This window comes from Perissodus microlepis, chromosome 17 (genome assembly GCF_051167445.1).
Source record: "Perissodus microlepis isolate ML-2025 ecotype Zambia chromosome 17, ASM5116744v1, whole genome shotgun sequence".
NCBI lineage: Eukaryota > Metazoa > Chordata > Actinopteri > Cichliformes > Cichlidae > Perissodus > Perissodus microlepis.
The window spans coordinates 12,427,547-12,442,208 of record NC_140477.1 but is presented as its reverse complement, the minus strand read 5'-3'; the positions used below and the strand labels follow the sequence as shown (position 1 = coordinate 12,442,208).

Below are 14,662 nucleotides of genomic sequence, written 5' to 3'. Positions count from 1 at the left end.
ACATACACATCCAGACAGACAAAGATAATAATGACAACTGGCACGACACAATCCCGACAGACCTCTACTGAACACAACACTCACACAGTGTATGAACGACAAAAACAAGTACAGCCCTGTGCAATATCACTTAAATGCCAAATGATTCAAACCGTATCATCTCTTAATAACTGTATTATTTCTAAGTTGTTGCAGATTTCCTGTTATGAGAAATCAAAAACAAACATTTCAGAATGACTACAGTGAAAATACAGGTAGCAAAGTAGTAAGTGAATGCAACTAAAGTGTATCTGTGAGCACTGAAAAAAAAAAAGAAGAAAACTGATCATTTAAACACAATTTCCCATCATGCCATCTGCATAGACATGGTTATATACTAACCTTTGAATATTCTCACTTATCTAAAATGACCAGCAGAAAAATGCCTGCACAATCTAGCTCCAAAAGATTATTTGCACTCAAAAGGTGCAAATCTCTTTGGATGACATCAACAGTAAAATAACAACATGAAAAGAAGCCGATAACAATTGGTAGCATGACTTTTATCATAGTCTGATCTGAACATGGAGAGCATGGAGATGGGATCGTGATGACAAGAGGCTGCAGAAGTGCAAAAGGTGCTAGGGAAATTACATTTAAAAATGGTAGGATGAATGCCTGTGGATATAGTGAAAAACTGGGTGATGAGATGACTCTCGGTCTCCAGAAGCTTGGCTGAAGAGAAATATTCCAGCATAATAACGATCCAAAGCACACTGCCAAAATCACACAAGAGTTCCTAAGGAAGAAAAATGCGAAAACTCTGGCTGGGCCAAGCACGCTGCGTGACTTGAATCTAATAGTAAATCTCTTCAAAAATTTTTTAGTTTGGTAATATGGGATGACATGGTAAGTACTTAAGAAGAAAAACAACATCAAAGTAATGAAAAGCAAGCTAAATTTAAAGCATGTTCACTCACAATGAATTGTTCTGCCAGGTAAATATAGGCCATGGTCACGATTTGAGAACGACTGTAATAAATCTAAAGAACCTATAAGCAAATATCCTACTCGTCGGTTTAGATACAATATCATGTCAACATTATATAGTAATGAATAATGTGACATTTAAGTTACAATGTATGGGTGTAACTGCTGAGTTTGTTTCCTTGAAGCTTGCAGACTGCAGTGCTAACACAGCCATATATATCACTTCTTATTATAATCAGTTTGCAGACACTCTGACGCCAATTTCCAAGATGTTTCCTGACATAGGCTAATGCAGCTTAACCAAGCATGTCTGTTTGTGTGTGTGTTTTTGAAGCTGCACCTCAAACTGTGGCAATGTCTTTATGACTGCCTGCTGCACTGTAAGCAAGAAGACAGTTCACTGGTGATGTTAGCCAACATGATGTCAGTGTGTGTGGACCTGATTGAGGCATACCTGCCCTGACGTCTCCCTCTACAAATCTAAAGCTAAGAATCACCTCCACAGGTAAGAAGTTGACAAAATTAGGCTTTTTCAGTGTGGAACCATCCTCCTGGCAACTTTTAGCTATGAGCTTCTTTACAACATGAATACAGATGAGCACCGGTATTCTGAGGTGTCAAACAATATTTTTGGGGCTTTCTAAATCATTCAAGCAACAGTAATGAATGTAAAATTACAATGTCCAGAATGGCTTCTAATAACTGAAGGGGAACTGCTACATCTGCGTCTGTAAAGGTGTGTGGACAGGGCATGAAATTAAGTTCTCCTGCTCACTTAAGATAACAGCTTACTTGCCTAATTTAGTGGTCAGACACAGGGGCCGGTTTGCAAATGAGACAGGACATAAAATTCCCTATTGCATGCACAGGCATTTTTTTCCTTACTTGCTATAGTCTACCTTAAAGTCAAATGGCTCATCAAAGTCTCTGCAAACCTATCAAAACTCTGTATTGCTGCCATAGCGACAACATTCAAAGCTAAGTCAACAGCATTAGAGACATGCAGGCAACTCTTTAGCTCACAGACAGAAATAACAACCTAACAAATGACACCAGCAGCAGCACCGCAAACTACCCTCATTTAAAACGAAAACATAGCAGCAGTTTACATGCAACAACATCAGAACTGAGAATATGGTCCAACTTTTCCACATAGAGGGCTTCGTGTGTGACAAAACAACTCTGACATATACAATTCAATAAAAAAAATCTCCATGTTTTTAACATGGAAGGGAATTTTTAGGTAGTTCTTACTTTATTGTTTAGATCAGGAAGACTAAGTTTAAGTGCAATAATTGTGTTATTATATAATCCTTCTATAAACAACAGGAGACAACGATCTAATGGGTAATAATAAGTACTCTGAGCTAGTACATTATACTCAGTCAAATTTTATCCAGCCTGCTACAAATTTCACTCTAGTAGCTCAGTGAGGCAAGACCCAAACCAAACAAATTTTGATGGATATGGGTATTTGCACAATAATCTGACACACGACCACACAATTAAACATGCATGAAGTGCGATAAAAGCAATACAGCACTGTGCCGATGTAACACCAATACAATGCACACAAACATTCACATCTGGGCTCACTCTCCCAGGCTCCCTGTAACATACGACAGTGTAATGAAGCACAAAACACATACTGTTGAAGCATCTGGTGCAGGCAAAAAAAGAGAGGAAAAAAAGAGCGACAGACAAGAGTAAAGAGAGACACTGAGAAAAGTTAGGAGCAAATGCTGTGTAATGCAGGAAACGAGAGAAGAGGAGAGAGACAAAATGGAGAAGCTTTTGCCCACAAGCTTGTTACAACCACAGATAACTAAGGAGAATAAATACACACGAAGGGCAACGGCACAGGTCAACAATCTGACCACACTGAGCACACCCGGAGGGAAAGGACAGCAGAAAGTGACTGTGGAGAAGAGGGAGAAGAGAGCAGAAGGAAGACGGGAGGGAGGGAAGACACAAAGTACTAGTGTCTTAATGATGGGAGGCACCAACAATGCCAGGGGTGGGGGGGAGAGAGAGAGAGAGAGAGATGCGAGACGAGGACAGAGAATAAAAACCAAACTTAGAAGACAATAAAAAGGGAAAAGACAGGAAAGCGCACACCATAAAACAGACAGAATGCACAAAGAGGGAGTCAATAAAAACCAAAACAACCAAAGCAGAAGAAAAACGAAAGAAGGGTTATTGCAGATAGTCTGTAAGCTGACTTTTACAACCGCTGCCTAGACAAAAGCGCCACACCCCCTTTGCCTCGTACCTTCAGAGGAGGAAAATGTAATACCAGCTTATATAAAAGGATACGACACGAAACGGTGTGCTGACTGAAAGCACGATGGTCAAACATGCTTGGGTATGGAAAAAGGGTTTTTATTTCAAATATGCACTCTGCCACGACACTAAAATCTTATAAACGGGAGGGATAGTTTCAGGTATCTCTGTATTTAGAAAATGAAAATAATTCCCAACAAACCTGTGATAAGTAAGCGCAGTCAAAAAAAATGCTTTGATTGGTTCTTTCTCAAAAATAAATGCACGTCAGTCACCTGGAAATATAAGCAATGCATGTTTTTGTTGCACAGTAATGTAAAAGATTTCATCTCCAACACTAATTTCCCTGATGAGCGCTCAGGAGGTAAGGAACGAGAGACATCGAGCACAACAGACTCCAGGTCATTGCAGTCTTTGTTTTGTTTCGTCTTTTAAGGACACCATATATTGTATCAATTAGTATTTTTCCCAGGTGTCGCCAAGTATACGTGTGTAAGCATGTACTTGTTTTCAGTCTTGAAGTGATTCTGAGGAAAGCGAGTGTGGAAGGGGAAAAAGAAAAAAAAAAAATCGATCTGCCTCACTCTCTGCAGTGCTGCAACCACTGGGTGTGTACTACTGTTTCACTGTATCTGCTTATGCCCCAACTGCAGGGGCGCCACCAAGTGGTCAGACTTAAATCCACAGTCTTTTGGAAAGAATTTAGACTGACGTGCAAGGAAAGAAGAGAGGCCACGAGAACACAAAGAGGCGGACAGATATTTATAGTTGTGCAGCTTTTGTTTAAGTAACTACGCTTAGGTGGAAAATACCTTGACACCAGATGCTGGCTGACCACAAAGCTCTCATCCAACTACATTCACTCACTCCTTCAATTTCAAGTAGCTCTTCATTGCAAGAAAAGCTGTGCAAACATTTAAAAGCAGATAGATTTTCTTTTGTACCTCTCCCTCATTCCTTGGGGGCCGAATGCTGGACAGGTGGATGGTCTTGTATTCGCCAGAGTTGAGCTTGACCACCATGGCGTCAGCGTTGACCACCTGCATCACCTACAAGGAACAGAAGAACAGAGGAGTGGGAACGGTTAAAATAAAAACAGCCCCCCAAAAAAATAAACTTCGGGAATGTGATTAGGTGAGCATACAGCACAAAAACAAGAACATGAAACTCAATTAGAAATCAATTTAAGGGTCCAAAAACTTAAAACCTTGGGGTAATTACAAACCCACGTGCAGGGCAGTGGGGGTGCTGGAGTAAGAAAAAGAATGGCATCGCATTTTGTTGAGTGAGTAAGCAGATAGACTGACAGAAAGATGTGAAGTGAAGGAGCAGGTAAAGGATAAATGGAGAGGAAGAGATCTGTTCAAAGGCAGAAAGAGTGACAGAGCACACTGTGTGCTGTCATGAGCAGGAGGCAACAAGAGTGAGGTAAGAAAGAGCGATCCTTGAGTGAATGAGTAAGTTAGCAAGCTAAGGCATCCCAGTAGGCCAGCTAGGTTTGGAGGACAGGGCGAGGACGTTCTGCAATCTGGGGGATTGACAGCAGGCAAGGAGGGAGGGTAGAGGAGGGAGACAAGAGTGCGTGAGGGGAGACAAGAGTGCGTGAGGGAAAAAAGCTCTAAAACACAAACATCGTGTTTAAGATAGACTGGCAGAGCATTACACAGTTGTCTACTCAACTACTGGCTGGCAGCATTTTGTTCTGGAGACCTTTAGAAGTGTAACTAAATACACAGACTAATTTATGTCTGGCATTTAAATGTTATTTCTCTCTGTTCCAATGGGAGTTTAGGGAAGTACAGTTCAGAAGTATGTGTGGATGTTCAAAAGTGATAGCTTAGAACTACAGCATTTCTTCCCAATGACAGAACATCACAAAAGCACTCAGAACTTCAGAGGGAAATCTGAAATCTGCTGACATAGATGATAAATTATGAATCTCAGAAATGTGTACTCATGTCAAGTCATTAAAAATGAAGGGTGAATCAAATATTTCTAACACAGCACAGTCTATATATGTGCCGTCCAATGTGCTCACTTTAGTTGGAAGACAGATTGAGGGTATAATGTGATTTAGACGGAGAAGGCATCCAAACTCAGAGCCTTTAAGTAGGCCACTTGCAACAGACTGAGAAATCAATCGCCCTACACATGTAGCCACCCACACATGCATTAAATGGCCTCATCATCACTCAAAGTGGAGTTCATATGTAGGCCGGGCACAAAAGTTCTCAAAATGAGAGATGCGGGTCTGAGCGATGTATCAACCACAATTTGGACTGCGTGGGTGTTTGTGTGGCTGCAGCTGTGGTAGAAAAACAAACCAACCAAAAATTGAGAAAAAGTTGAAACTTTATGTCGATACTGCAGACACAAATCCAGGTATATTAGGCTCATTGGGAGATTCATTATTCCATGAAAACAAATCAGACTGCCGTTGCATTTTGCCACCAGAGAACAGAAATTAGACCAGCCCACATGCTAAATAGGCTGCCTGCAAAAGCAGCCAAAATACATCATACACTAATCACTGAGCTGAGTGGGAGAGATACAGAGACTTAGGGAGCAGGAGGGAGAGAGACGGAGAAGGGGAGAGGTGTAATGAGTAAGTGCGAGGGGACGCGTGCGTGCACATAGACGCGCGCACACATACCAGCCTACATGCATTCACACTGTAACAAGGTCGTTTTGTGGCCTGCCCAAGTAAATAAAGTGCAAGAGAGAGAACGTGGCGGGAGCAGAATAAAAATGGCTCAGCATTTACTGGCTAATTATCAGCTGGAGGAGGCGTGAGGAGCGAGGCGAAGGAGGACAGATCAACACACACCAAGATAGACGAACAGAAAGCTGGAGCGAGCCAGGGAGATAGAGTGTAATCTCACAGCAAATATCACAGGAACAGAGACAGAGGAAAAGATGGAGAATAGATCGAAAAATAGAGCAAAAACTCTTTGGAAAGTTAGCTGCCACGAGGGTTGAGCGAGCAGGCAGAAGAGACAAACAGGCTGGCAGCATGACTCACTGGTCTATTCTGCTACTCGAACGGTGGGGATCTACTGCCACCCTCTGCCTAGTAATGACATGACATCTGCAGTGGTTAAGATCAGTCATAGCGCAAGGAGAATCTTGGCTACTATCGGGGAAAGTGCTGGTTGACTCTCACATTTATTCAGTTGGTTTTAACCACATGGCCACATGTGGGCTTAGCCAGGACTTGGTCATTACTTGCCTCACATCACCAATGCACTGTGTTCCATGTGGACACCAGTGGATTTGATCCAAATGCCATGGTTTAACATACAGGTTTAAATGCCATCAAAGCTGCATATAGGGATAACAAGCATATCACATAGATATAACAAGCACTTAATTTGCACAATGCTGTTAAACAAAAACACTAAACAGCAGGGGTAGGGAACTCCAGGCCTCGAGGGCCGGTGTCCTTAGATGTGTTCTTGATCCAAAACAGCTGATTTAAGTGGCTAAATGACCTCCTCAACATGTCTTGAAGTTCTCCAGAGGCCCAGTAATGAACTAATCATTTGATTCAGGTGTGTTGACCCAGGGTGGGATCTAAAACCTGCAGGACACTGGCTCTCGAGGCCTGGAGTTCCCAACCCCTGCTTTAGAGGGACTCTAGCCCAGGGGTGGGCAATCTCAGTCCACAAGGGCCAGTGTCCTGCAGGTTTTAGATCTCACCTTGGGTCAACACACCTGAATCACATGATTAGTTTGTTACCAGGCCTCTGGAGAACTTCAGGACATGTTGAGGAGCTAATTTAGCCATTTAAATCAGCTGTATTGGTTTGAGGACACATCTAAAACCTGCAGGGACACCGGCCCTCGTGGACTGAGATTGCCCACCCCTGCTCTAGCCTGAATAACTTTAAAACTTTTTGTTTTTTTACTTTACTGCTGCTCAACTTTAGAGTTTAACCTGCAAGCCTTTCTCTTGAAATGTGTCATTTTGTTTTGTTACTTTAAGAAGCTGTCAGACATTAAGCCCAGTTTGTCTGACTTGGTTTAAAGGCAGTGCGCATGTTACCTTTCTGTCTTAAACTCAGTATTAAGCCATACTTACTCATTGTATTTTGCACCTATGCCTTGTTACATTTAACAGCACACCCATAAGCCTTTTTACTCCCAACACTAATCAGAAAATCTTTATGCAACTACTAAAACTCCCAGCTGGAGAGCAGTAAATCCAGATACCTTATACATATGATTCTTATGGATTTGGATGAGCTCATCACCAACAGTGTTCCTGACAAGCCGCTGATGAGCTTGGCAAAGGGCTTTACAGTACGTCACCTTTTGTCTATCACCTTGCAAGTCAGTGGTTACCTGGGGGAGAAAGGGGGTACTATTGGGACATGGCCTACATTCCTATTCTTTAGTCCCAGCAGAGGAGGGGGAGAAAGAGTCGAGACAGTCAAAAAGGAAGATGCGTCAGCAGGATTGACTTGTGGGGATTGGACCCGCTGCGTCTCTCCACTCTATCCATCACTCAGGTAATAAGAAGTGAAAAGCAGAGTGGATGAGGAGAGGGGAGGAGTGTATGATGATGGGATTGATGGATAAAAGTGTCCTTGTGAGAGTGGCTGCACTGCAGCATTAGGTGCCGACAAAAGTAACAGGGACGAGTGCAGAAGGGGAGTGACAGGCCTGCGTAACTTTAGCCTGCCCGGTATGTACTTAGCTTTAAAACAGTTCAACTAGCTGCAGGGTCAACAAGACACTTTCCATCAAATCAATTTTTAAGGGAACATTTTTAGACCTGCGTGGTCCTCCTGCCATTTCGGAGGCTTATCACTCACTGGAATTACTTTGCAAGCTATAACAGACAGCATTTAAGTTATAGAAAGAAGTTGCACTTTAAAGGAGATCACCCAGACGAGTCACCACATCCACAAAGCACAATATCTAAACTAATCCCCAAATAAACTGGCTAACATAGCAGCAGCTGACACTGAGCAAGCTTAAGCTGCAAGGTAAGTAAAGGACAAAGAAACATCCTGAGAAAAAATTAAAAAGTGCATCAAAGTTTAACTGGGGGCATGAGCAGTGCACTGCAGAAGGCCAAAATAAATAAATAAAGAAAAAGAAAAAAAGACTGACTACTCATTTCCTTTTCATCCTATACACATCCACACAAACCTACACTTTCAGTGTCTTCTTTAACCCTCTACCTCTCACTTTTTTATATTCTTTGTGCCTGCTTTTCATACACTCCCCTGAGCTCACCACCAAATGTTCCCTCACTTGCACACTGCCCACATTCAACCCTCTTTTACTGAGGGGGTTCAGAGAGATCTAAACGCAGCTCGCACCGATAATATAAATGTTTCATCCTCTCTCGATCCTCTTCCCTCTGACTCAGGAAAAAAAATATACATGCTCATAGTTTTCTTTTGGTGCTTTCTATATGCTTGTGCAGTTTATCAAATTCATTCTGTAAGCAGATTGCCAAAGCAACACCTTTTATGTAACCCTTAGGCCGGCTATGAATTTTTCAGGGTCTTAAAAGTTTGGGGTCTGGAGGGAGCAAATGCAGACAAAAGAAACTTCCAAAAGGCTCAACTTTTTTCCTTTTTATTAAGCGTTTCCAGAGAGAAAATATATATATTTACTAAGGGGAAGGTATGGGGGCAACTAGCCAAAATGCTCAGAGGGGGCCACATTTAAAGCTGACGTTTTAAGGCTAGAGTTGCTTTACTGCATTAAAGTGCCCTGTAATGTGTTATCTCATTGTGACAACAAGGTTAAGCTATATTACCAAATGTATCAAGGAGTCAATCTTATTTGGTTTGAACCGGTATGTGCTGACATTTAGGATGGACTGCACCCCCACTGTACTTGATATTATGGATGTTTCTTTTCTCCCGAGGGCCGGGCCAATAACCTCCAAAGCTAATATCTCTAGCTGTTGGCTTTTGGGGTCGTTCTGTGCCGCTGCTACAGCACACGCCAGCAATTTGGCACTAATTTGCCTGGGGATTGCTTCAAGGTTGCTGTTAAGCATTCCTTGTACCTTTACTGAGGGGATCTTTTCTCCCTATATATTCATTGGGGTGTGTAAACGTGAAAGCAAGAAGTGTCAGGAAGAGATAATTCATTACAAGCATCAGAGTGCTCGTGCTTTTGCTGCGATACCGAGAGAAAATTGGAAATGCAGCAGAAGGCATCAACTTGTGAATCCAAGTGAAGCTGCCTTTCTCGCTTCCTTTTACAACCAAATTCAAGTCTTACACATACTTAACAATGCCTTCATGTCATGCGCAAAGATTTACACTCTACACATGCTCTCTCTCCCCCCCGATGAAGCAAAATGATCCTCATAACAAGCCCCTTCTTAATAAGACTACAAATGACCACTTTAAGTCCTCACCTTAGCTACAAATTGCCTGTCCTTCTGATCCAAGTTGGCTGTCGGCGCCACATAGTCTTTCCAGATCCGAACCTTGCGCTCTTTAGCAGATCTGGAAAGACAACGACAAATAAAATTGAAAATAAAAATATAAAATACTCATCATTAGTCAGATATCAGGAGATATGATTTAATCAAGTGACTAGAAATATCCAGTTGGCTGGAAAAAACTAAAAACAGCTGATTAAATCGAATTTGGCTTGTGTCAAAATGTATTTTCTGTTGCGTACCGTTCAGCAGCTCTGAGTTTTTCAGCTCCCTGGGTGTAAACAGCCATGGACCAGTCCACACAGCGTGCAAACCCTTCTTTCAGCAGGAGTTCTGTGATGTTACCATTCTGAGACAAAATCAAATGAGCACGGTCAAAAAAACCCCAAAAGGAATAAAACGAAAAGCCAAGAATTAACAATGTCACCACTAGGTACTGATTCCGGTGTTTTACCGGGTGAAGGATGGTGCCCAGTATGATCTGGTTGGGGCAGCTCTCCAGGATGATTTGAACGTCTCGCTGAAGAAGACGGGATTCAGTGAAGAATCTGGCCTCTGCTGCAAATGGCTCTGGCGTTTCTGTACCATCTCCTTCCCTCTTGAATGTGGGACACTGAGAGGAAGAGAAACGGAAAAAGAAATATAGATTACCCATGCACTAATCAGTGTATGTTTTCCAAGTATTTGTGCATTAAAATGTATAACTGATTAAATACACTTTGCAAGAAACTCTTTTCACTGTGCCTGCTGTCTTCTTAACTGTTGTCAATTTGATGTGCATGTTATCTCTAATCTTGTCTGAAGCATGGCAAAATACCAGACAAATATAAACACCATGGGCGAGACAAGCAGACAAGTCTTTGAACAATGAGGCGAAGAACACCTTGAAATGAATGAAATGTCTTCAAGTGGGGGATGAAAAACATTATTTATCTTAAGTGATCCATTGGCAAAGCTGGACTTGATGAAAGAGACTGATGGGCAAATGTGCAAGAACACCACTGCTAGAATAAACAGACTAAAGGAAGTGACAGAAAGAGACATTACTTATGTAAAAAAAAAATAAAGAAATAAAAAAGGGTGGGGGTTTTGGAAGGAACTGTCAAAAACCACCAAAAAAAATAGCTGGGTGGCTTTTATTTAACTACATGTTGTTACTTCAATCTCCTTGCAGAAACTGCAGAGACTTAATTGTTTAAATTGCAGAAAAAAAGAAAATAAAACCACACTATGTAACATGTAACTGTATGTGCAGCAAATAAGTGGTGGTTACCTTAATACCAGACAGCATAACAGTGACCAGATAGTAGTCTGGGAGCAGCAAGGCACGAACAACGCTTCCATCCCGCACGTGCTCGATGATGGCTAAAGGGAGAAGAGACAACATAATGTAAAATCATTCGAGGGAGGAAAGATTGTGTGTCAAATTATGATGTGCTTAAATACCTCAAGTTCTTAAAGTTAAATGTAAGTGTTGTGAACTACACAAAACGAAATCACGCAACTGCTGGCTTAGGAAAATGTCGAGTTTAAAAGATGGAAATCTAGGAGTGAATTATTAGTGATCCAGGGTGCAATCCAATTGCTTTCAGAAAGCTCACTGAGTGATTGTTATTGAACTCAAAACAGGAACCAGGCAAACACAACCCAATGATTTAATGAACAGTGTGACTGAAAAGAGTTGTCCTCTGAGAGGAGAAAGTCACAGACTGAACTCCACATCAAAGTCACATTTCATCCAAAACCCACTACTCTAGTTTTAAAGGAAGAACACTTCCTTCTTCGTGACATCAAAAGGCTGTGATCAGTTTGAGCTCATGTTGGTTAAAATGAACTGGAATACTTTTCACACCCTTAAAAGTAACATCGTGTTCATAAACCGCTGCTTCGAATGATTTTGCAAAAAATATAATTAACATGATATGACAACTTTGTGGAATCTTGGAGTCAAGTTTGACCAGCATATGTTCCCTGACACACACATTTAACAAATCACTAGAAATACCTTCTTTCATCTGTGCAATGCTGTCAAAATTAGGAACATCCTGTTTCGGAGGGACGCTGAAAAGCTACTCTATCATTACTTATTTTCACTGCTGTAATTCCCAGTCATCTGGTTGTCCTAAAAATCTTTAGTTGACTCAACATGCTGTACAAAAAGTACTAACCGGGAAAAGAAAAGGAGATCACATTTCTTCCATATTACCATCTCTTCTAATGTTAAATTGAGAACTGAATTTAAGAGCTTTTCTCATCACAAACCTAACCTTTGGAAACAGCTTCTCATGTGAGCTCAGGAGACAGACGCACTAACCTTAAAACTTTTTTCTTTTATAAACCTTGAAGTTAGGGGCTAGGTCAGGTGACTCTGAACAATCTCGAATTTAGAAAGCGCTGTAAGTTCAGGCTGCAGAGGGACGTCTCATTCACCTCTCCTTCACGCCATAGTGTGGTAATAGTGCAATTAATTAGCTTTTTTAAAAAATGATGTGTTATGTATTATTTACCTTTTCTCTGAGTTGTGTATGAACGAACTAAACCCTTTAAAAGACACTTTTGTTAGGCACCCATTTAGCTCAGAGAGCAGCGGCCCAGGTTTGAGTCCCACCCGTGGCCCTTTGCTGCATGTCTTGCACCCCTCTTTCCTCACCTTCCTATCTATCTTCACTGTTTCACTATCCAACAAAGGCAAAAATGCCAACAAATAATCTTATAAAACACACTTTTGTTTAATAAATGTATGATAAGCTAATGAAGAGTCATGTAAATAATCAAGAATACAAAACTGCTTGAAATAATAACAATGATAATAATAATACTAAAGTTATAATTAACCAGCTTTAATCCACTGTCTCTCACAGTCTGTTTTTTAATCCTCTTTATTTCGAGTATTTGCAAAAAATGAGAGCCTGTTCTGTCTGTCTGCTCTTCCTTGTTAAGAGTTCTTCTTCTCCACTGTCACCACATGTCACTTCATGGGGGACTGTCTGATCATTGGTGTTTTTACCTTATAATTTAAACTCCCTTGAGATCACTTTTGTTGTTGAACTGACACTACATGAATACAGCACTTTGACTGCGGTCAGCTTGAATGCATGCTTCATAATTTCCCAGTACATACTTCTTTCATAATTCTTTGTGTGGGGGAAAAAAAACAACCAATTTATATGCATTACAACAGACTTCAATGCAGGGGCATTTAATCTAGACAGGTTTTTAGGTAACTGTTAAAAAAAGGAATTTCACACCTAAATAATCTTCTGCGATGAGCTCACTCAGTGTCTTAAAGGTTTCTCTCTATAGAACATGTGAATGTACAGGTGTTACATGCATGTCAATGGGAACAGGGAGTAGCATGAGCAGATGAGAGAAACGGGCATACCCGTTTTTAAACAGCTATTTTTTGTGTGTAGAATACTTCAACTGGATTGCTGCCTCCAATTTTAAAATAGCCCTGAGATTCTCCTAAATTGCAAGAATACGAAATGAAAGAAAGAAAAAGTGCCCCTTGTTCATTTTTCTATTCCGCAGAAGGGTGGTGAAATGAGCTTAACCACTGTTACCGGCACTCTTCTCGAAATAGAGTGGCACATTACACCTCGAGTAGGTCGAGATGAGGGCCAAAGGAATGAGCTGGTGAAGAGCGAGACAGTGTGTGCCCTTACATGCCATGAAGTGGATATTCAGGACAAAACATCCAAGCCCAGATCAACTGATTTCTGCTGCCTTATAAAGATATGATCTAACAGTCTTAATTTTAAATAAGATCAGTTTTTCTGAAGAATCTTACAGATCACTGCCCAAACTTTCCTGCTCTAAAGTTATTTAGTGCAATTCAACATGTAGTGCTCATGAGGCCCATGATCCAAATAAACAAACAGAGGTTATGTATGTAATCTCTTTTTACATTTTCATGTATTGTTTTTCTTCATAGGCCAAACATTCATTTTTCAAGAGTGAGGTAAAAGTCCATCTAATATTCCTTACCATTGATAGGTTTCTGGTGCAAGGAGTCGACAAAGTTGCGGGGATTCTCTATGGTGTACTTGATGTTGCGGATAGTCTGCGCGCCACCACCCTCGCTCCACAAACCCTTCTTAGAGGCCTTTGACTGGTCCTCCAAGTCACACAGTCTGGCCTGCTCTGGACTGAAAAAACCAAAACCAAAAAATGAACACCCACAAAAAACACTTTTCAAAATTTTGACCGCTCTTAAAGTTGTAAAATCTGTATGGTGCTAAATGTATATGCAAGAAACAACATCGCTAACTTTTCTCTATATGAGCTTTGTGATGCAATTTTAAATGTGTGGAAAACTATGTGAGAGATATTTTGCCAATTGATAAGCCCTCTATTCTATGAGAACTTGAATGCAGCCGCAGTGTGTGGGCTCATCACTGCAGGGGCAGTTGAGTTTCTCTAATTTTAACAAACCGCGAGACCAAAACGAAAAACTCCATGGCAACTATAAAAGATTCCCTTCGGTGAAAACGCAATGCAGCATGAAACCTTGCCACTGCGGCGCTACTTTATATGTGGCTTCTCACCAACCTTGAAATTTAAATGATTTCTGTTAAAGAACACAGGTGCATTAAAGCTGTAACAGCTTGAGTTAAATATTGTTATATGTTACAAACAGCACCTACAAAGATTAGAAGGTCTTGAGCACCATAAAACCGTTCTGACAACCACCACTGGCTCAGCTTGTTAACAAGCTGCAATTAATTTCACACTGGTTAGAGAGACACACACACATTGTATCTAACAAGCAGGAAAAGGTTTTGATTGTAGAGTCGCTACCCTTGTTAAGTTCAACATGCTTCTCTTATGCCGGCTGTCGATTCAAAGCTCTATACCAGTAGGCAAAAAAAATTACCATAACAATAACTACAATTACAACAACTGACTTCTGTCATGTTGGCTTCATCGCAAATTCACAGAACTACAGCCCCAACTGGAGGGTTTTTATTCCCACACAACAAAACTGTCACAAGC

General features: G+C 41.1%; 1 protein-coding gene across 1 annotated transcript in view; it reads right to left on the bottom strand.

Moving 5' to 3' along the window:
* Window positions 1-14,662, bottom strand: part of snd1 (staphylococcal nuclease and tudor domain containing 1) — a 178,402-nt gene that overhangs the window by 155,981 nt on the left and 7,759 nt on the right. The window contains exons 5-10 of the mRNA XM_084909460.1: window positions 13,655-13,815; window positions 10,941-11,032; window positions 10,122-10,280; window positions 9,910-10,016; window positions 9,641-9,731; window positions 4,197-4,301 (exon numbers count right to left, since the gene is read on the bottom strand). Of these exons, the coding sequence (XP_084765586.1) occupies window positions 4,197-4,301; window positions 9,641-9,731; window positions 9,910-10,016; window positions 10,122-10,280; window positions 10,941-11,032; window positions 13,655-13,815 (715 nt within the window). The remainder of the gene's footprint in view (window positions 1-4,196; window positions 4,302-9,640; window positions 9,732-9,909; window positions 10,017-10,121; window positions 10,281-10,940; window positions 11,033-13,654; window positions 13,816-14,662) is intronic.